The sequence below is a fragment of the Tinamus guttatus genome, unplaced genomic scaffold (assembly GCF_059628265.1).
Source record: "Tinamus guttatus ecotype Peru unplaced genomic scaffold, ASM5962826v1 Tinamus_guttatus_pri_ptg000155l, whole genome shotgun sequence".
Classification (NCBI taxonomy): Eukaryota; Metazoa; Chordata; class Aves; order Tinamiformes; family Tinamidae; genus Tinamus; species Tinamus guttatus.
Window position 1 is genome coordinate 1,439,324 of NW_028288689.1, and position 22,056 is coordinate 1,461,379.

Here is a 22,056-nt window from a genome sequence, read left to right on the forward strand (position 1 = left end):
TGTGCCCTGAGCAAGCCATTAGCCCTTCCCTCCCTGGGGAGAGTGTCAGTGAGTGCCCTGCAGATGGAAAGCACCGATCCAGAGCAGCGGGCGCTCAGCCCAGTTTGCCGTGAATGTCTCCAAAATACCCATCATCTTCTTGTTCTCTGCACATTTCGTTTGCTTTGGGGCTGGAGGGCACAGCCTGTAATGAACAGGGACTGTCCTCAGTCCAGTAGCAGAGGTTCACATCAACAGCAACATTTAGACTGACTTCAGAAAGCCCTGGATCTAGTAGATTTTCTAATACACCTGGGAAATAGATTTGTAGGTCTAAAGAAAGGCCTTAATGCTTTTTTTTTTTTCTTCCTTTTTCCTGTATCCGCAGAAACCTCTTCGCACCGGGCTACACGGAGACTCATTACAGCCAGAGCGGGCGGCCCCAGACTCTCTCGCTGCCCCACACAGTGAGTACAGAGGCCGCTTTCATTTGCAGGGAGCAGGAAGCGCAGGGAGCCGGCCCGGAGCAGCGGGTCAGCTCCCTCTGCAGAGACCTTCATCGGGGCCAGGGCTCCCCTAGCTCTACACTGAAGTCTGGCTTTCCCTGTTGAGAGCTTTCAGCCAGAAAGTATCTCTATTTTATGGAAAAAAAGGTTAAAATATTTTTGTATTTTGTCTGAATTCTGTTATGAGAGATGAGGATGGTCTCCAGCCTTGTTCCCCTCTGAATGCTGGTGAATAAAGAGCTCATTTATTCAGCCCCCTGCTCGCCCCCTTCCTTTTGATTGCCACAGGGTACTCCCTGATGGGGAAGTTCCCGGCCTTTGGGAGGACCGGCCAGCATAAGCTGGCTCCTTTTCAGCAAGAATCCCATGAATCCATGATCTCACGCAGGCCTTGGGCCAACTCTCCACTGCAGTGGCACAAAGATATGCATTGGTTGCAATTTAAAAATAGGAAAGAGCCCATGAGATCATTGTTACTGCTGCTCCCTGGGACATGGTGGCATATGTCACTTCTGTGGTCCCCTGGGTCCCGTCGACGCTGCTTGTGTCTTGCCGGGATCCCCCAGATAGGGATTTCCTGCTGCACGTGGCATAACCCTTCCTGCTGCCAAAGGCACCTCCTTTGGGGCCTGACCCAGGGTCTGCAAGCACTGAGAGGCAGCTCCTGTTACACGCAGAAAGCTCTAGATGGGGCTTAATGTTGCAGCCATCGGAGCTGCTTCCTTGGGGATTCAAAGCTCTTAGTTTTTACTGGCAGCAAGGAATATTTTAGTGCACTCCTATGGGCCACACGCAGCAGCTGAAAGGCTGAATTTCAATACATAGACTCATGGAGATTGGTTATGATAGCCAAGCATTTAATGAGGTGGAAAGAGGACAAATACTGGAGTACTCCTACCTTGGCAGTGCTCAAATGGGACTCGGTGTCCACTCCAACATTGCAAGCCTTGCTCTCTGTGACTGTGCACGCTCTGCCTTGCAGGATCACTGCTTCTACCACGGCACCGTGCGGGGCAGGGAGCGCTCCAGCGTCACGCTCAGCTCCTGCAAAGGGCTGCGGTAAGTGCCCGGCAGCGCTGGTGGCTGCAGCAATGCTCTTCCTTTGCTCCACATCTCTTGCTTTGCTCCTTGCTATGTCGTGATGCCGTGCAGGTTCTGCTCCCCAGTTCTGGTTTTGTTTCTCGTTTTCCTGTGGCAACAGCTGTGTAGTGTTTGCCAGAGATTGGGAGATCCTGGACAAACAAACTGGTTCTTAAATTCCACCCAGCCAGAAGTCCTGGGTACAAAAAGCAGCATGTCAAGGGAAAGTCATAAGGTTGGGACCCCTTAGTGGCCCCTGTGACCTCCTAGGCAGCACCTAAACTTCTTACTCCTCTGTGCTGGCAACATGAACTCATGCATTAAATGAGTTTAGCTCAGGAGACCACTGGAGTAAAAGTCTTTCTCCTGCTAATGACTCATATGGTATCCTGGATGAAAACAAGAGCAGGACTTGTGAGGTCCAAGACTAGTCCTCTACACTAGTGCAGAAATCAGCTCCTTCGTCAAGCATCTCATTTTTTTTGTGCAGTTTGGGGCCATGTCTTCCGACCTGAAGGTCCCACCATGTTGTCAGCCCTGTTTCCTTTCCCTTGCTATCCGGTTTCTCCCTGGGTGGTGCAGGGATTGTGTGTGTTATGCCATTAAAATCTTAGCTTTGGTAGTAATGGAGTCTTTGGCAGAAAAAGGAGGATATATCATCAGCAGGAGTAAATGAAACGATTCACTGAGACCAGGGAGCTGCAATCATTTACAGCAGCTGAGAGTTCATTTCCAAAATACCACATATACTTTATTGACATTAGTGGTTATGTGCACTCAAGAACTGATTGGAAGCTGGGCTTGATGGGACTTGGTCCAGGCAGGAAACAGGCCTTGCCAAAAAGTCCTGAGCACTCTTTAAGTGAACGTAACACAGGCCAAAAGACCTCGCGACATAAACAGGGCAGTGTGGCCACCTGCAGTTTGTAATAAATAATCCAAAAGCAGAAGCAGGTGTTCTCTGCCTCTCTCAGTTTGCGTTTTCCTAGGCTCTCCATTCCTAGCAGCAAAGGAGAAAAAGGTGTCTAGATGTGCACATGCAGCAGTGCTTCTGCACACTAGAGCTGTCAGGCTGTGTGCTAGTGACTTGACATCATTTTGTAATTACTGGAAGCGTGTACAAGCCGAGTACACAGATCTGCTTTCACTCAGCGTTTGCAGGGAGGCGTGCTGCCCTTCGAGCCACGTGTCTTTCAGTAGGCATTAACCATGGGAGCTTTCTAGCTCTCACAGTTGTAAAATGACAATTGAGGAAAACAGAACCATATGGCCTTGTGCAAGTCCCAGAGAAACCCATACCTCTATTGCTCCCGATTACTATCATGAGTGGTAAGAGCTACCGTGAGGCCTTTTTCAAAAGTGTGTACAAGAGGAAAAGCCCTGCCACCATTAGCTTTTCCACTAGAAGCTGTCTTCCTGTGATTTCTACATGTTTTCCTCGTTTTCACAGTGCCTAGCATCAGGAATCTTCTATCCTTCCTCAGGATTTAAGCATAATAATACTAAGGTGTTCCCCAAAGTTGCGCTTTATAAAAATACTTTTCAGCGAGGAGCTGGGCAGCAGAGGAAGAATTTGCCTCCTCTACAGCAAAGGCCGCTGACTTTCCTTCTTGTTGCCTCCCTCTCAACAGAGGACTCATTGTACTGAGCCACAATTCCAGCTATGTTGTAGAGCCTCTTCCCGACAGCCAGAACAAGCACTTGATCTACAGGCTGGAAGACCTGAAGCTGTGGAGAGGAGCATGCGGCTACGAGGGCGCTGAAGCCGAAGGCTGGCTCAGGGGCTTCCCTGCTGAGGTGGCCCCAGACCATCACCGGGTGAGCAGGGCTCAGGCCAGGGCACTGTGGGCCTATGCGGGGATGCTCTGTGGTTCCCACTCCTCCAGGCCCAGGAGCCTGCTGCTCTCTGGAGCATGGCTCAGCAAGGGGGATGAAAGAGGGTTTGTAGCAAGCTGGTTGCTGAGCAGTGGCTCCAGCAGGGAAGCAAAATAAACACTGGGGACCACATGGGTTTGGGGCATGGCAGTGGAGCAAGTCAGGGAGCATTAGATGAGCTGAACCTGTTCCTGCACAGGTTTGCTCATCTGATACGAGAGGTATGAACAACCTGTCTTTAACCCTCTTGCAGAGTTTTAAGATAATCGTAATTGGATGGTCTAAGGACATGTCCATGGGCAATTGCTGTAATTAAATTAGCTTGTGATACCTGGTTACTCCATATCTGGTAACTCAATCTTGTTTCAAGGTTCGTGTGTGTGATGAGGTGGAGTGATGGCCACCACTGTGGACCATACTGTGGAAAATTGCCTTTACATATGTTTAGCAAAGAGTTTATTGGGGGATACTGGGGAAATAACTGGTGTTGCTGCTGGCACAGGTGAAGCGGGAGACTTTACAGGCTACGAAGTATGTGGAACTTCTGCTTGTGGCTGATTATGCAGAGGTAAGAAAAAAGATCGTGTTTCCAGAAGCTGTGCATGGACCCAGAGCTGATCTTCCACCTGTAGATCCTGGGGAGGTGGAGGGCAACTGAGGTTGGGCTGGGTTTCTCTCACTATCAGGAGAGCTGGGAGTCTGATTTGCATCTGTCCCCGCAGTCAGGACCCTGCAGCACCTCCAGTCACTGTGCTAGTTGTTAGCCAGGGAAGTGATGTGGGCTCCCATCTGTTGAGCATTTGGGAGCCTTTGGTTCCTGCCTCGTCATCCAGGCTGATGGTGAAAGAGGCTGCCTTCAACCTAGGGTGACTTGAGGGTTTTCAGGGGTGATCTATTCTGTGTCTACACTTAATCTCCAGAAGGTAGCCAAGATTTTTAATTTGCTCTAAGATGATAAATCAGACCTCCATGCCAGAGGTACCTACTGACAGTGCAAACCATGTGGTGTTCTAGTGATCATCTAATCATGAGTATAGACTGGAGTCAGCCCAGTCTTATCCATAATTTACAACTTGAAACTCAAATACAGCTTCAGGTTATAATTTATTCTGAACAAAGACAGAACCTACTTTGTTCTTCTCTGCTAGGCAGGAGGATACTAAGGAAACTATGAGAAAACACATTGCATCCAGTCGGCAGTTGCCAGATATTCTTCAACGTTTCACTAGACAAGTAGGAGTAGACACCCTTGCAGTGATCGTTATAAACTGCCCTTACTTTACCTGTCTCCCTCTCTGGCAGAAAAATCCCAAATTTTTCAAGTTTCACAGTCTGTTTAACAAAAATGTAAATATTTTGTAACTTATTTCCTTGAACGAAACACTGCTTGATTCAAAATCTATTTACTAATTATCAGGTGGCTTAAATAAGCAAATTCATTCTTTTTCAACAAGCAAAATGTATAACATCCTCTTTGGAGAGGGCTCTGGCTGCTTAAGCTTAGACATGAAGTCATGTTATGTTATGTTACACCTGATAAATTTGTCAGCTCTTTGTTCAGTTCATTGTCAGCTGCTGACTCTGGGTGTTTTGACCTAGGATCTTCAAGTTGCTCCATTCAGTTACTAACATAACTCCATAACACCTTGGTGTGAGGCCAGTGAGGAATTATGAATATAAACATGTACAAGAGGGCTTGAAGTTGGATGTAAAGTGAAGGAACGCTTTTGGGCTTTCTCATTACCAGAATAATGTGACTTAGTTTAATGTATTTCAGCTCTTCCTACTTGTCCTTGTGGAGGACATGAGGACATGGAGCCTGACATGTTCATTTTGTTCAGTTTCAGAAGCATCACTTCAATATTGAAGCAACACGGCTTAAATTAGTAGAGGCGGCTAACTACGTAGATAAGGTGAGATCAGGTGTCAATGAACTGAGGAAAGTGAAGCTAAAATCATGAATTATGAAAATTAATTGATATTTCTTGTCAGCGATTTGGGGAGTGGAAAGTGTTTTCCAAACAATTCTGTTATTTGAACATCAAGGACGATGAGGGGGTGAGAATCTCTGTTCCTTACCATATAGTTGACAAGTGTATCCTGCATTTTAATACATCTCCATATTGGTTATGTTCCCTATTATGAATTATGTTTTTCTCTTGTCTTCTCTTGTCTTCTCTTGTCTTCTCTTGTTCTTTTTTTTTTTTTTTTTTCAACAAAGGCTGAGATATCCGATTAACATGGTAGAAATCTTGCCAAATAGAGCTGGAAGATATAATCTTTGCTGTGGTAAACAGTCTTCCTGAAGTAGCTCCTCCTCACAGCTTCTCACATCTGCTTTCTTCACACTCTTCTTCTCCCCTGCCTCTAATATTTGTTTTTCTGGAAATCTGATCTCTGTCATTCATTAAATAATGGAAGCTCAGCATCTCTAGTCCAATGCAGTTGAGGTTTGTGGGTGGTGCTCTGCTTCTAGAGCAGAGGCTGACAAGTTGCAATGCATTTCCAGAGAAAGCATCTTTCCTGGACGTGTGTGTTTGCAGAAGCATATAGCAGTGTTTATAGACTTGGTTTAAAATGCTGTAGAATGAATTGCTGGTGCTCAGTCTGTCATCTCTTTCTTCTCCTATATATTTTAGTTTTACAGATCCCTGAATATCCGGATTGCCCTGGTGGGGCTGGAGATCTGGACTCATGGGAATAAATGTGATGTAACTGAGAATCCTTACTCCACCCTGAGGTCTTTTCTGGCTTGGAGCAGCAAAGAGCGGGCGTACAGAAAGCATGATAATGCCCAACTAATTACGTAGGTTTATTTTTCCAGAAATAACCAGTTTTTGCCAAGTGAATTGCTTGGGTGGTTGGGAAATCAATATACAGTCAATATTGTTCTAAGATTTGGAGTAGCAGACTTATGTAGTAACCACTCACTCAGAAATATTCTGGCATTTAGAACACAATCCCTTTAGGAAAAGTGAAAGTCCCAGGCTATGCCACAGACTCAGCTCAGATGTGTCAAAATGTGCATCAGGGTTAAAAATCAAGTGCAGCCAGCGTTACTGTGTGCATCAAAAGCAACTGTACATGAACTTTCATGCTCACATTTTATTGCGCAGCTTCCTTCCACATCTTATCTGAACCATAAAGAAAACCTGTAAAGGGGAACTGAGCATTTTGTGGAAGTTGTTAATTCCTAACTCATCTTACTGAGTGAGACATGGGGGACATGGTGCTGGGGTCTGTCTGATGGTGTGTGACTCTTCCTACTATTCTCATTAGGGCCAGTAGCTATGGCCAGCAACACAGATGTTGTTAGAAGGAAAATCTGCAGCAACTTGTAGACCTCCTTGGCTATCTCATGGCAATTCATTCACCAGCAAATAGTGGTGAATCAGAGAAGGACCATCTAGGAGCAAAATTTAGAGATACTTTCCCATATTTTTCCCCTTTAATATTATTGTATTTCATTTTTGATGGGGTATTATATATATATATATGATTGTCTGATTGGTTCATAAAGCAAAGTACTAATCCAAGAGAAAGATAGATACTAAGGCTTGTAACTCTGCTGTAAAGTCCTGTACTTGCAGATATCACTGAAGAAAATGTTTTCATCCCCATTCTGTTCATGTATAAAGCTGTGGATTGCTTCTCTGTCTCACCATCTCAAGAGCCTCAGTGCTACTTCATGTTCTTCCTGTGTTATTTTTAGGGGTGTCCCATTCCAAGGTACCACAGTTGGATTGGCTCCTGTGATGGCCATGTGCTCTGATTTCCAGTCAGGTGGAGTAAACATGGTAAGTTATTACTAATACCTAATAATAATAATACCTAATAAGATGTTTCTTGGCAGCAGTGAATAATACGTAGTATAAATGTCCTAAAGGTTAGGAAGAAAAGATTTCCGAGGAAGGCCTCCAGCTTACCAGCTCAGTCATGAATAACTTCAGTTGATATTTTCTGCATGTAGCAATGAGAAGTGCCATATGTTTGTTGACAGAGAGATGCACAGGCCTGGCATGGGAGAAATACTGAAGCCCCTCTTTGACTTTGCACAGGATCACTCTGAGAATGCCATTGGTGTTGCTGCTACCATTGCCCACGAGATGGGACACAACTTTGGCATGAATCATGATTCATCTGGCTGCTGCACTACCAGTGCTGAGGATGGAGGCTGCATCATGGCTTCTGCAACTGGGTGAGCCCATTTTACAGGGTCTTGCTGGGAAAAGCCAAGGGCTTCATTATGAGAGGCTTGGGAGAGAAAGAGCTAGAAATGCAGAATGAAGGTGAATCTACTGCTGCCTGCTGTAGGTATCAGCATCAGATGGCCATGCCCAAGACTGGGCTTAGACAGCATATAGTTCTGGCAGTGTTTAGAAGTGGACCTTTAAACTGTCTGGTAGAAAAGAAAATCTTCTCTCCTGAGCAGCTGTCTTGGAGGTCCCTCTAACCTTGCATTGCTGAGTTTCTGCTTCCTCCTGCATCCTACCAAATGATCCGCCACCCCAAAGCAGGCTCACAAGCTTCCAGTGCATGCAGGCATGCATCTCTCCCTCTGAGGTGCCAACTGCCTGCAAGCACAGAGAAACAAGAGGTGGCTTGAACATACCCTGGTGTGTTGACTTTAAGCAGATGTCTACGTCTGTCTAAATGTCCACATTTAAACAGGCTTTATTGCTGTTGTCTGCTCATGAAATGCATAGATAAGTGATAGTTCTCTAATTAATGAGAACTAAGATAGTTCTCATTTCCCACAAAAGGCTTTGTGTGACAGAATGTGCTAAAGAGAGGAAAGGATTTCTCCAGGAAAAGACTGAAAAGAGCCTTTAAAAGGCACAGCAATAAGGATGTATTTCTAAGTTAGCAGTCATGCTAATTGTTTCATGCTTTGCTCATTGTCCTTGGAATTCTGCTAGACTTCAGTGGTCAACTAAAAGGCTGCATTTAAAAGGGAAGCAATAGCTGTCTTTGGGAGAAAGGGAAGTGAAGAGAGAGTGGGGAAACCCATGAGGATTTCTGAGTTTATTTTGCATGAGGAACCACATGACAGCTTCCACATTCCAGTCACGTAAAAACGCCAGCCAAACCCATTCACTTAGTCACGTTTCCTCAAGCCTTATTGTTTGGGCTTTTATCAGTTTTTTACATAATAATTTCCCTTAAATATCTTCCTTTTACATCAGTGATTCCTCCAAGTAAGGAAAATATCAATGTGAAAAGTGAATTGGCCTGCATATAGAGAATGTAATGCATGCATGATCATGAACAGAGTTCACATTCAATCACTGTAGAAAACAAAATTCATAATTCATATAAAATAAAATATTGAAGCCTATTGTAATGAGACAAGAGATAGGAAAAATGAAATGCTGTTTTTATCAGTTAAATTCAGAAGTTAAATTCACAGAGTCAGAATTGTTCTAGCAGAGTTGCATATAAGCCAGCACTAATATTGACTGCCATACTTGTGAGCTCTCAAGATTCATATTTTGTTTCAAGAATTATTTATTTTATTTGCCTTTTTTAGCCTTTCTAATAGTAGATCTCATTTCTAAAAGCAGTCTAGGTACAAGTTGGATCTGATTTTGAACGGGCACACAAAATCACAATTCACTTGAAGGAGCTGTGCCCTTTGGCGTGTGTCAGTACTTGCATGTGCTCATACTTTTGTGCTCTAAACCATTGCCCAGTTCTGTTATGACGTTTTTCTACACCTGTCCATATTCAGGCACCCATTCCCCAAGGTGTTCAACCAGTGCAATAGAAAAGAGCTGGAGAAGTATCTGCAGTCTGGTGGAGGGATGTGTCTCTCCAACATGCCGGATACCAAAAAAATATATGGTGGGAAGAAATGTGGAAATGGCTACTTGGAAGAGGGGGAGGAATGTGACTGTGGAGAGGTGGAGGTAACATTTGTTTAGATCCAAACATTTGGGGCTTAGCTGGGACACAATGATTTTTGTTGCATACTCTACAAATACAATTATGGGATACATAAACAGCTTCAGTTTATGCAAGAGATATACTTACCTGCTTTGTGTGTAAATGCATATGCAATGTAAATCAAGGTTGTAAAGTATTGTGTTTAGCTAAATTTACAGTGTCTAGTGTAATGCATTCCAGAACTCAGAGATTATTCTGTGATTAAATAGAAGGGATGACAGCATTTTTTTTAAGTCTTCTTGCACATTGTAGTTTTATATATCTTAAGTTGTCTTTACCTACCTACCTATCCTTGATAAGGATGGGGCTTCTGTTAGAACCTCGTCTTGCTTTTCCATGTTATCTATGCCTCAAATAATCATGACAAAAGAGAGTCTGGAACCAGCAGCTAAAATTCACCACAAGTAATGAGCACGACCTATCCTATCCAGTATATCCAAGAGAGGATACAAGTATGCAGTAATCTGGCAGGTGCTGGGTTTAATGAACATATTGGGGAAGGAAGGCTGACGCTCTGTTTGCATGTAATTCATCATGTACAAGAACAGATTAGCTTCACCCGCACACCTGGATGCTCTGGCACGTTTTTGTCTTGAACATCTGCCGTCTAAGCTCTGCTGTGTGTCGTGTCTTGCAGGAGTGCGACAACCCCTGCTGCAACGCCAACAACTGCTCGCTGAAGCAGGGCGCCGAGTGTGCCCATGGCAGCTGCTGCCAGCAGTGCAAGGTGGGCGCTGGGCTTTCCTGGGAGAAGGGAGGGAATAACGGGGTGGCGGAAGCGCGAGGCTGGAAAATGGAGGTGAACGGAAAGCAAATGTAGCCAAACACATAGTTTAGCTCCCTACTGCTGAGCAGTGTGGTCTCATTTTTATGAAGAACAGCTGTGAGTGTGACCATAGCAATGGGGTCCTTTTATTTCCAACTCTCACTGTCTAATTTAAACTAGTTGACACCCATTATAACCTCATATACAACCCATTAGGATGAGCAGTAAATGCTGCTGGCATGAAGTCATAGCACTTCTTAAACACTTGGTATAGGGTGGGACGAATCACATTTCTCTCCTTTGGCTCTAGAGGCAATCTATACAGAACACCTCCTCCTGGAATTAGGCTGGATGATATCTTTGCTCCTCTTTTTTGGGGTGAGGTTGAGTTTCTTTTTGCCCAAGTACTTGCTGAAGAAATGTTAGCAAAGAGGGATGCATGTGTGTGACTGGTCATTTTACACCCCGTCTTTCTTTAGAGAGAATATAGGCCCCTAGATTTAACTCCTTCCGTGTGTTGACACAGAGACAAGCGTATGTCTGATCTATGGTCCCAAAGTTGTAAGTGGGTGGAGATGCACAGCTGCATGACTCAGTCCATAGTTTGCACAGTGGTTTCATATCACTAGGATTTGTGAAAAAGTTTTTGATTTTGGAGCCAAAGATCAGAAGCTTTATCCACAAATTCTCTCAAAAATGAACATAGGCACACATTATCTCTTGAGTTCATTTTTGGGTTTGCACATTGACTGCGTGATCTTACCAACCTATCTTGAGTGCGAGAAAACCAGGAATCCTCTGGATTCTCACCCCTTTCACAAGAAATGACAACCTGCAACATGCTCTGCTACATGTTCACGTCCTCCTGTTCACCATGGCCAGGGCGGACAGACAAGAATTAACTGGATAAACTTGTAGCAAGGAAGATAAAACTTAGACGTTAGAAAAATGTCTCCAGTGGAAAAAATAGACAAACTCTGGAACAGGCTTCCCAAGCAGGGAGTTTTCTGAGAATAGATTACCCAAACAACTGTCAGAAATGGTTTAGGTAAATCAGATTCTGCCCTAGGGCAGTGGGAGATTGGGCAGTGTCCCCTTGAGATTTGTCAGCCTTTTTTTCTGTGCATCATCTCATCCATACCTAGGGAATGGGACCCAGCCACTAATTTGATTCTACACAGCTTGTCTAGTTAATGAAATCACAGAGTCATTTGGATCACTGATGACCTCAAAAAACTTAAGATGAAATGACGAAGAGATGAATGCAACATTTTTTCCTTATCTAACTGGAAACATTGTGCAGACATGAAACCATCAAGAAGACATGCAATAATATATATATTTTTCCCTTTGCATCCTTTTAGCTGATGTCTCCAGGAACTCTCTGCAGGGAAAGATCAGGACTTTGTGACCTCCCAGAATACTGCACTGGAGAGTCACCGTTTTGCCCTCCAAACTCGTACCAAATTGATGGGGCTTCCTGTGAAGGAGGAAAGGCATATTGCTACAGTGGCATGTGTCTCACTTATAAAGACCAGTGTGTGCAGCTGTGGGGGCCTGGTAAGATACGACTGGCAAAGAAATATATTGTCATTTGAAGAGCTGGTATTATGTGGCATCCTGCTATTATTCACCCTGTACATGACAATAGCACCTATTGTCTCTACCTGTAATAGCAGAGTATGCATGGTTCAGTCATGGTATGGAATACAGTCTGAAGAGCTTCAACCTGAATAGTCAGAAAAGATGATACAGGAGGAATGTGGTATGGAAATAGTCACAGGACAGCAGTAACAAATCAAAGATTAAACCTAGGTCTCCTAGAATGGACAAGGTGCTATTGGTATCCCTAGAACTCTCCTCAGAGGTGTGCTAGAAAAGTCAAGATTATATATGGCTGCATTTAATAGCTTATAACATCTGTTAGATCTCCAGGGGGATGAACCATGGTGTTGAACGTTGACTTCACCACAGGCTCAAGCAGGAGCTAAGTGAGTTCAGGGGAAACCCAGAGCAAGCTGCCCTTTCTGCACATTAGCAGGTGACAATCAGAGGGTGCTGGCAGTGATCCACATGACATCCATTTGCATAGCCTTCATCAGTGATGAAGTCCAAGGAGACCTTTTTACTGCATTGCTTGCTTGGAGGAGGCAACACAGAATCGCCGTGCTCAGTATCTTCCAGTAAAAAAAGAACAATTGGGTGGTTGGCATGGGGTGAAATAGATTGCCAGACTCTGCAGGGGTCACTCATGTGAATCTCTCCCATGCAGGAGCAAGGCCAGCACCAGACACCTGCTTTGAGAAGGTTAATGCTGCTGGAGACATCTATGGGAACTGTGGGAAGGACATCTATGGCAACTACAGGAAGTGTGAGATGAGGTAAAAAGCCAATCAGCAGCCAAGAGTTGCTAGTTGGGGAACTGATGTTTCTACATATTACAAATCTATGGGCCAGTAGATTAAACCAAATCATGCTCTCATTTCACTCCCTCTCTTTGCTTCCTGGGAAACCAGTTGCATTCTGCTAGGATTTAGAGTCTTTACAACTGAAGCATTGACGTCATCCTTTCCCCTGCCTTTTACATTTAAAAACAACTAGTTGATATATATATATATATATATATATATAATTTCAGCATAAAATTGGATTTTCAAATCTGTAAGCTCAGATGCAGCTTTCTATCAGACTACTGAGGCAATAACTTTTTTGTCTTCTCTATGATTTTATTGAGTCTGGCCTACCCAAAAGGAATGGCCAAATGGTACCTTTAGTATCATTGAACACTATTGCCTGGAATAGTTTCTGGGTTTTTTTTTTTTCTTCCTTTGAGCAATGACTCAGCATTGCTGCTTTATTTTACATTTACAGCTGCAGATGTCTGCAAAACATTCACCAGGCCAGAAACACTCACTTTTGCCTTTCCTTTGAAAATAGGGATGCTAAATGTGGGAAGATCCAGTGTCAGAGCTCTGCTTCCAAACCCCTGCAGTCCAATGCAGTTGCTATAGACACATCTATCCACATGGGAAGGACACAGCTGAGGTGCCGCGGGACGCACGTGTACAGATCTGAGAGCGAAGAAAAGGAGATGCTGGACCCTGGCTTGGTGTTGACGGGAACAAAATGTGGGAGCCAACATGTAGGTACAGCCTGTCCGTAATGATTTGGGGAAGTTTAAAGTACTCCGCCTGAAAAGTGCTCTGTGGTTATTAAGCCATTCATTTCTTATAACCAATGCCTTTCTAGGGGAATTTATGTATGTTAGAAAATTAATTTCTTAGCGGCTTCTGAGAAGTGTTGGAAGAACTTGCCATACCTTAACTCTGTTCTGTGATGCCCATGACTATATCAAGCTATTGACTTTTGAGCTCCCACTCTTCTCTCTGGTTTATTTTATCTGAAAGTTAGGGGGGTCGCTAGGCATTTGCTTGGGAACCACATTAACTTTACAGCCCTCTGTTCTGCCCATGGTATTACTTGCATTGCCGAGGTGTCTGGGAGTCCTCCAAACACAAAATAACACAAGGCAATATGCAGTTCATAATCCCAGTCCTTTCTCTGCAGGTTTGCTTTGAGGGACGCTGCCAGAACACATCCATCATCTTTGAATCTGAAAGCTGTAACAAGAAGTGCCATGGGCATGGAGTAGGTGTTCTCCTTTTTGTATCCATTTTGGCTTGAGGCAGGATGAGCCATCATTCATCTGTGGATGTTTCTCAGCTAAGTTCTGGTACTACTCCATGGGTTGCCTGGAGGGTAAAACACACAGGGGCTCCTTTAGCAGCTAGGCAATAAAGCTCTGCTTTATTAGCCCTTCTGTGTGGAGATAAGGACAGGAAAGGAAATTTTAAATGCTGCTTTTCTCCTGAATCGTGATTAGTGGCACATCAGCACAATCATCCTTGGCTTCTGGAGAAAGAGAGAATTTCCAAGGAAGGAAAACAGCATTTATCTCCCAGTTTATGTTGATAAGAGTCAACTGTGTAGCCTTCTTTAGGACACAGCACTAAAATCTCTGAGTCTTCCTGTTCCAGGTTTGCAATAACAACAAGAACTGCCACTGCAACCCGGGATGGGCTCCCCCATTTTGCAACAAGGAAGGGCTGGGAGGAAGCTTGGACAGTGGTCCCCCACTGCCAGAAGGTGAGTGGGACCAACTCCACCTTGGTGGCATTTCAGAAAGTCTTGAATTAGGCTGGAAACAGAGAGTTTGCATTTAACTGACTATACTTTCTCATTCTCAGGTTTTTCAGTGGTAGCAATAACGCTAGCAGTCCTGGCTCCAATTCTTCTTGTTATTGGAATCGTGATTTTATTTTGTTATCTGAAATGCTGGCATAAATTTTTCATCTGTTCTCTAAGGAAGACCCCACAGTTCAGGTAAGTCAGCAGAGCTAGGCTTTGTTTTCTTTATCTACCCCTTTCACAGAAGAAAAATTGCAAGGGCTATTAGAAATATAACTAAATAGGATTGTTGGTATATTCCACATTTGCTTCTCATTTTTTTGAGTAACTGTTCTGTTAAATTATGGAAACAGAAAAAGGAGAAAACATACCAAGGAAATAACTCTTGCTCTTACCTTTTTCTTTCTGTTTGTCAGTGACACCCCTGGAAACGGTCATGCAAACCCTGCCTTCAAGCCGAAAACCCCTCAGGGACAGAGGAAGGTAGAGGCAATGTCACCTTACCCCTCGCCAGGGCGATACACAGCTGTCCTGATAAGTGGGATTCAGTTCTCTTTCAGCTTGCAATTAGAGATGGCTTTTCAAATGATGGAGAAAATATAGTTGTGCACCCTGGCTGAAAATCAGCTGACTGTATATATCCTTAAAAAAAGGATGCAGGCATTTATGAGCCCTGTTTGGACACTCGTTTCTCCTAATAGACCCTATCCTGCCATATCCTGCTTGCAGGAATGTAGAAACTGCAAACCCTGGATTTACTTGCAAACATTACATACTGCCCTACTGCTGAGTTACTCTGTACTCTCTACCCCTGTTTCTACCTTCTGTCCCTAGTTGTTCTAGACTACTGTCTCGAGGTGGAAATAACTAACTCCTGGAATTTGTGTGTCTTCCACTCAGGCTATTGGCTTCCCTGAAGTCCCACCAAAACCTCCTCCCCAGCAAGCCCCAGGTCTCCAAATAAATGCACACCAGCCTCCTGCTTTCTCCAGCGGCTCCAGCTGTGGTGTTCGGACACCCTTGTGGCCAGCGCATCAGATGGTCACAAAGGACATTGCCAGGCGGACACCCCCGAGCAGGCCAGCACCTCCTGCTCCCAAAGCCCCGGTGTCTCAGGTAGGATGACACTGTGCTGTCCTGCAGGTGAAGTGTGAGTAGGGAGTTTGCGGAGTGAGGATGGTAAAGCCTGTTGAATCTCGATGGCAGTGTAGGTTTAGGAGTGCTTGCTGGCACATGAGACCCTCTCCCAGTGTCTGGCTGTGATTTGGGCTGTCCCGGGATGGGGTTAAGTCCAGGCAGCACGGAGCTGGGCACAGCAGCTCTGTGAGAGAGCCTTCCCTTCCTCCAGGTGTTCAATGCTGTTCTGCTCTAGTTTAGACTTAGCTTGGCATCCTAATGGGAAAGTTGGGGCAAATGAGCTGGGCTGTACCACCCCATTCCCCGTGGAATAGGGACATATATGGAACAAAATTTCTCTTAGTTTTACTGGAGAACAAAAATAGGGTTGAATGGAGGAAGCATAAGACTTAACCAACTCATCTTATCAGAGTGTCCTCACCACCAGGTTACTTTGAATGTTAAAAGGAAAGGGGGTGTTACCTATTTCCCTCACAGGTAATATTGTTCTAAGCTTAGTGAAAAACACACATTTTTATGGGAAAAAATATCGATTTGCTCTGACCTAACCTCTCTTTACCAAAAATGTGTCCACAAACTTTGTTAGGTTAGGTCCATCTAGAAGGAAAAGGCTCACGTTATAGAGCACAGCAACAGGCTCCAGGCAGCACCTCTAAAGCATATAGAGGAAGATAACAACAAAATGGTTTAGTGAATGGGTTTTGTTTCTAACTCCGTTGTTCCTATGAACAGCCACATGTGGGCAGGAAAGAAAATCAAAACAAAAGCAGGAAGCCAAATCTAATCAATAAGGAGTAGGTATCTTTCCCAGCTGCTTGTTGACATTGTGGTCCCTCTGTGACACATCCAGTCTTTTTATATCAGTCAGATGTCCTAGACGGGACACTTGCCCTAGGATTTCCAAAAGAAGCCTAGCCATTTCTGGGCTGGAGAAGGGCCATGAGATCTAAACGATAACACAGGAAGTCATTAATTTCACTGTTTGCCAGTGTCAGTCTCTTCCTAGACGCTTGTGGTATCTGCCGGATTTGCTCCCTTTCTGCTGCTCTTGTTCTACCAAGAGCAGGGTTCAAGGAGCACCTTTGCTTGTCTTGCTCCCACTGCAGCTGCAGAGGCAAGGCCTGGGGGAGCAATAGATCCCCCAGCATTAGCTGATGTAGCCATCGAGCATTGCACTTGCACGTAGTCGAAGGAGAGGGCAGGGTTTTTGGGTGCCCTCCAATTTCTTCATGCAGCTGTGTTTATTAAATCGACACCTGTAAACCAAAGACCTAGCCCAGAAACTAAGCAACAACAGGCGGTTAGCACTTCTCCCTTCTCCCCAGGGGCATGCTTTATGCTGAAATTCATTAGACAGATGGAAAATACAATGCTCAGAGAATCCCACTAGGGATAGCTGTGCACCAACAAAGCAATAATTGACTGTAGGCAGGTGCTGGACTGTGCGTGTGTGTTTGTACAACCGCATCGTGCATACGTTGTACGTGCAGTCCTGTAGGGAGTGTATGTAGGGGCAAGTCAAAGCTGTTTTTTTTTTGCTTAGGATATTTCCAGGCCCAGGCCACCCCAAAGAGCTTTGCCAGCGAACCCTGTCCCCAGCAGACTCAGGACCCAGCCAGGGGATGGCCCTGCAATTCCCCTGCCCCTGGCTCACAGGAGGAACCCAGGACATCTGCAGCCAGCAGCAGAGGTAGGGATCAGAGCATGTGGGGACACAGAGCACATGGAGGGGGACACACCACTGTGAAATAAAACTACCCCGAAGAGCAGAACCTCGCGATCATGCTGCGAAACACCTTCATGCACAGTCTTGGCTGATGGGCCTCAAGGGGTGTTGGCTTTATTGTAAGGGCTTCTGTTTTTACCTATGAAGGCTTTAGTGGGTTAAACAAAATGTCTGATCCTGATTCTTCAGAATAACCAAATAATCCTAAACAAAACCAAGTGCATAGCCAGAGCAAAGCTCAGAGCAGGCATATACTCAGCCTGGCTATGTTCCGAAACAACCAGCCTGATTCTCCCTGTCCTTGAGCATCTCCCAGATTAGACGTGAGGAGTGCTGAGTAACGAGGGGGTGGAAGTACATGATGCAAAGGCAAAAACTGCACCCCCATGGAAACACCTCCCCTCTCTACAGCACAGATGCCACCACCAGCCTACAGCATACTTGAAGTAGGCTGTAAAAATGAAAATTAAATGAAAATTAAATTTAATTAAAATTAAAATCAAGGAGAGAGCAGGGGAGTTTTCCATGTAAGGTGTTAGGGTGGGAATACGTGTGAGCTGGGGCAGCATCCCTGGCTTTGGCAGTGCCAGCAAGGAGCGGGCAGCATTTCCTCTCAGGCCAGGGCTCACCTCTCCCTGTCTCCTTCGCAGAACACAGGAGTCAGGATGGCCGGAGCAAGGAGCGTCCTCAACGGGTGACACCCATGCTCCCGTGGGCGCCTGCGAACCCCCAGGATTCAAAAGGGCTTGGACAGCCCTCATCACCCCAGCAAACGTACGTGGTCCCAAGCAGATTCCAAAATCCTCTGTTTTTCTCTCCAACTAGAGCCGCTGCAGTCAGGCTTGGCAGGCCCATACCCAGAAACTGCGCCAGTGCCTGCCATGCTGGACTCGATCTACCACACTCACAGCTTTTCCTGCGTAGAGGTGACTTGTGTATATGGTATTTAAATGTTATTGTGCAATATCCAATGCAGGGGTGGGGTCTTCACGTGTTTTTATACGTTATTTAAGTGTTTCTAAGGAGAATGAGTTGAGCCCAGGTGCTATCCTTGACAGGTTTTATGTAAGATCCAGACCTGTTTGCTTCCCTCAGCCCATGCAGCAGCTGCAGAAGCATCTGTTGGTGCTATACAGAAACCACTGCCTCTCAGGAGAGTAGGACACAGCCCTTGATAAAACTGCTCCAGTTTATTCTCAGTTTACAGTGGCTGGCAAGATGGGCCATGGCAGAGAGCAAGCAACCCACGGACATACTCCTGGTTGAAATAACTGGAGCCTCACTATGGATTACGGATTTTTGGTAGAGCAGATTAAGCATTTTCCGAAGGCGACTGTCTTCAGCAAGATCTCTGCAACCTTGATCTCGCCGGGCACTTGGGTATCTTGCCTTGGTCCTGTAAGACCAAAGAGCCCTTGCTGGTGTCACTTGGAACCAGGCACGGTACGATGGAGAAACTCTCAAACCAGGATACGGGGCAAATGGCCAGAGGGAGGTTCAGCAAAGTGCAGAAGCCTCCTCTCCACTGCGCGGTACTGCCCATCTTCAGGAGACACTTTCCTTCTTTTCTTTTTTTTTTTTTGGTTTGGGTGGGTGGGAACCTTCAGCTTGTGCTGAGCAGGATTTCAGCACTGGCTGTTGCCTCCTCCTATGATGAGAAAACTACCTTAAAGTTGCTCTATTGGTAAAACAGCAGGAATATTAATATGATACATGGTGCTTTCATAGGACAGGCTGTTTCCTCCAGGCTTTTTCTTGCTGGAGGAAGGTGTCCATGTGCACTTTAAGCAGCTGATGGTTCTGACCCTGTGGACCTACCGTTGTGAGTCTGATTTTTCTGTCTTACTGGTTTGGGCTTTTGTACATTTCTTTTCCCTCAGGATTTTTAAATGAAGATGTTTTGTTATGTTGAAATGATTCTGTTTCCCTTTCAATTGTTTCCTAGGAGAACACAGGGGATTCTGGAGGAGGGATTAAACAATTTACTCTCTGGTTTAGCATGGACAGAAATCTTCAGTGTGATGCTGCTGCACAAGTTACAAATCATAGTATTTGCTCAATGAAAAAAAAAATTCTGGTAGTTCTTTTTCCGTAAACTCTACACAGAAAAAAAATGAGATTAGTTGTGAGCACTCAGATTAAATTTGTAGTTATATTTAACAGTAATTCTATACCAAACCAGATTTTGCAACATTACTACCTCTTTCTCCACAGGAAACAGTTTGCAGGGTGTATCTTGAATTTCTGGTCAATTATTCATAGCCTTGAACATTTTGGACTTTTTATTACCTTCTACAGACCTAGAAAACAAATCAGCTTAAACAATTCCTCTCTGAAATAACGGTCAGCAAACAAAAGACATGGATCTCTTAACCCTGACATATCTTTTTCTGCAGTTGAGGATCACTGTCCTCAAAGACTGCTGCTGATGTTGGTGCTTTGATGCAATGAGGAAACCAAAGGGTTTTTGCAAGCCCTCTTTGGTCAGGAATTTTCCTGGCAAAAGGCTGTGAAGGGGAGCTGGTGAGAGGGGAATTGTGTCGACAGCCACTTAAACCTGGAACATTTTTCCCTCCGGTGTCAGCTTCTCCTCATCAACATCAGTCAACATCTACCTGAGGTGATGAGAACAGATCCACCTCAAACTCAAACCATCCGAAGTTGTCATTCCTTAGAAGGTAGATAGCTAAAGAGCCTGTGTAACAGCAGGTTTTAGTACTCATGGGTGGAGGCCTAGTCTTCATATCTGCCAGGAGTTGGCCTCATGTAGCAGCTATCATAACATAGATTAAACCACAGCAACCTGATCTTGTATCTGAGCCCTCACTGGCTCCTGAGGACAGCAGCATATATCTGCTACAGTCCTTGATTTTTATCAGATGACCGTCAAAAATCACCAAGAACATTTTCATAGCACTTTGTGTGCAAGCATGGGCTCCCTTTTTGCAGAAATGCTTCCAGACACACAAAGCTCAGAAAGCTGGACATGGCCAAACCCTAATGGGAAGCTTTAGTAATGGAATATCACAAAGCCTCCCAAAGGTTATTTTTAGTAAAGCCTTTAATATTTTCATATGCATCCACACTGAGTGAAAGAGAAAGATGGACTGGAGGGAGAAATAAGAGATGACAGAATGTATTAAAAAAATAAAAATGAAGACTATATTACTTAGGAGAACATGTATAAAAATACATCTCACTTTCCTTACATCCACATGTTAATGGTTTACAATAATTCTCTCTGTGCATCTATGCAAATACTTGAAGAATGCAATTCATTGTGCCTTTTGCCTACTTCCTAATAAATTTATCACTTGTCATTAATAAGTGTATTGTCACTATGTGATACCATTACATCCTGGAGCTGACAAGTTCATGGAGGAATGGCCTTTCTACGATGTTGCTCTGGGGCACAGAAAGGCTGAGTCCAGTCTGCTCGCTATTTCTAAAATAATGCATAAAGCAAAAATCTATTGCGATGCCAAAACCAAATTACACAGAATTTCTTGGAGTATTTTCTACTACCAAGGGAGGGCGCCTCTGTTTTACTTTATGGCCACAACACTCTGCTGCAACACTCAGGTTTCCTGCAGCTTACTTATCCTTTTCAGCTATACCAATAATATCAGAGAAATCATTTAAAACTATCAGGTGCACCTTGAAAGATTTTTTTTTTGAAAAAGCCTTTATTTCCCTTTCCAAATTCCCCCCTGAGATAGTCCTGAAAGAGTTTGCAACTTCCTCCTAGAGGGACACATCTACAGTGAGGCACAACACGGTGGCTTGTCATGCCTCAAGCTGGGACTTGGACCTCAAGCAGAAGGTCCAGCTCCAATCCAGGAGCTGCTCAGCCGCTGCCCCATGGTGACTTCTCACAGGGTTTACTAGCCCAGACAGAACTTGGGGTGGCCTGGACAGAGCTAATCCCACGTGGAGTAGCCTAGTGAAACCAGCTCAGGCTTCACTGCTCCCCATATGGGTCTTTATGTGAGTAAATGTGCTCCCAATCTCCCCGTGTCCCAGGGTACAAGCCCCAGCAGCACAGTGACTTTGACTGGTTACTGCCTTTTTCTCCTTCCCTCCCAGCTCAGCATGCGAGTTCTCCCATCCTTTCATTCTCACCTTTAATACAAGTCCAAGCGTGTTTTGAAGGTGAACTGTGAGCAGTGTAGTTAGCACAAATACCTTGCCCAGAGAGATGGAAAGGGGCAAAAGGACCGTTCTGAGACAAACAGCACCTCTACAGCGCTGCAGACCTTCACCTGCTTACACCTCAGACCTTCCTTTAAATGAAAAAGCTTTGAGGCTTAAAAACAACAAAATGGTAGAAAAACTGAATGGCACTTGTGAATGCAACCTCTCAGAGCCAGGGATCCTCTTGGGACAAGCCATTTAAAAACAGAAACACCTTAACACTTACATCCGCTTGGTCTTTCAAGGTGAAAAGGTTTTCATGGCCCACCAAGAAGTCTGGAGGAACATGGTAATTGTCATGGGCAGAGGGCCTGTTTCTCCTGATGCTTAGTTGATGCTACCAGAGTGGCCCATCTTGATCAGGGGTGAGGTCTGGATCAGGCCTTGCAGCTTCATCAAAACCATCAGCCCAGCCCAGGCGCTATAGCTGCTATGGAAAAACCTTAAAAACCACAAAGCAAAACAAAAATCTCGCTTGAAACCGATTAACCCTCCTGCAGGGAAACTCCTGTATGTCACAAAAGTTTAAACGGATTTCTCTGCCACAGTCTTTATGGCTTGGGTCCTGCTGATTAGCTGTAGAAGGCTTCTATTCCAAAATTCACCATACACCCTAACAGATAATTTAAAAAAAATGTATGAGCAGAATTTAAATAGCA

The 22,056-nt window shown here is 44.7% G+C and overlaps 1 protein-coding gene across 1 annotated transcript in view; it reads left to right on the forward strand.

Moving 5' to 3' along the window:
• Positions 1-17,917, forward strand: part of ADAM19 (ADAM metallopeptidase domain 19) — a 28,697-nt gene extending 10,780 nt beyond the window's left edge. The window contains exons 4-23 of the mRNA XM_088522582.1: positions 368-446; positions 1,468-1,544; positions 3,197-3,383; positions 3,943-4,008; positions 5,282-5,353; positions 6,080-6,246; positions 7,153-7,237; positions 7,499-7,638; positions 9,172-9,349; positions 10,024-10,113; positions 11,517-11,712; positions 12,425-12,533; positions 13,090-13,294; positions 13,720-13,800; positions 14,190-14,298; positions 14,400-14,535; positions 14,757-14,823; positions 15,241-15,456; positions 17,021-17,167; positions 17,854-17,917. Of these exons, the coding sequence (XP_088378708.1) occupies positions 368-446; positions 1,468-1,544; positions 3,197-3,383; positions 3,943-4,008; positions 5,282-5,353; positions 6,080-6,246; positions 7,153-7,237; positions 7,499-7,638; positions 9,172-9,349; positions 10,024-10,113; positions 11,517-11,712; positions 12,425-12,533; positions 13,090-13,294; positions 13,720-13,800; positions 14,190-14,298; positions 14,400-14,535; positions 14,757-14,823; positions 15,241-15,456; positions 17,021-17,167; positions 17,854-17,901 (2,455 nt within the window). The 3' untranslated portion in view covers positions 17,902-17,917. The remainder of the gene's footprint in view (positions 1-367; positions 447-1,467; positions 1,545-3,196; positions 3,384-3,942; positions 4,009-5,281; positions 5,354-6,079; positions 6,247-7,152; positions 7,238-7,498; positions 7,639-9,171; positions 9,350-10,023; positions 10,114-11,516; positions 11,713-12,424; positions 12,534-13,089; positions 13,295-13,719; positions 13,801-14,189; positions 14,299-14,399; positions 14,536-14,756; positions 14,824-15,240; positions 15,457-17,020; positions 17,168-17,853) is intronic.
• Positions 17,918-22,056: the final 4,139 nt, after the last annotated feature.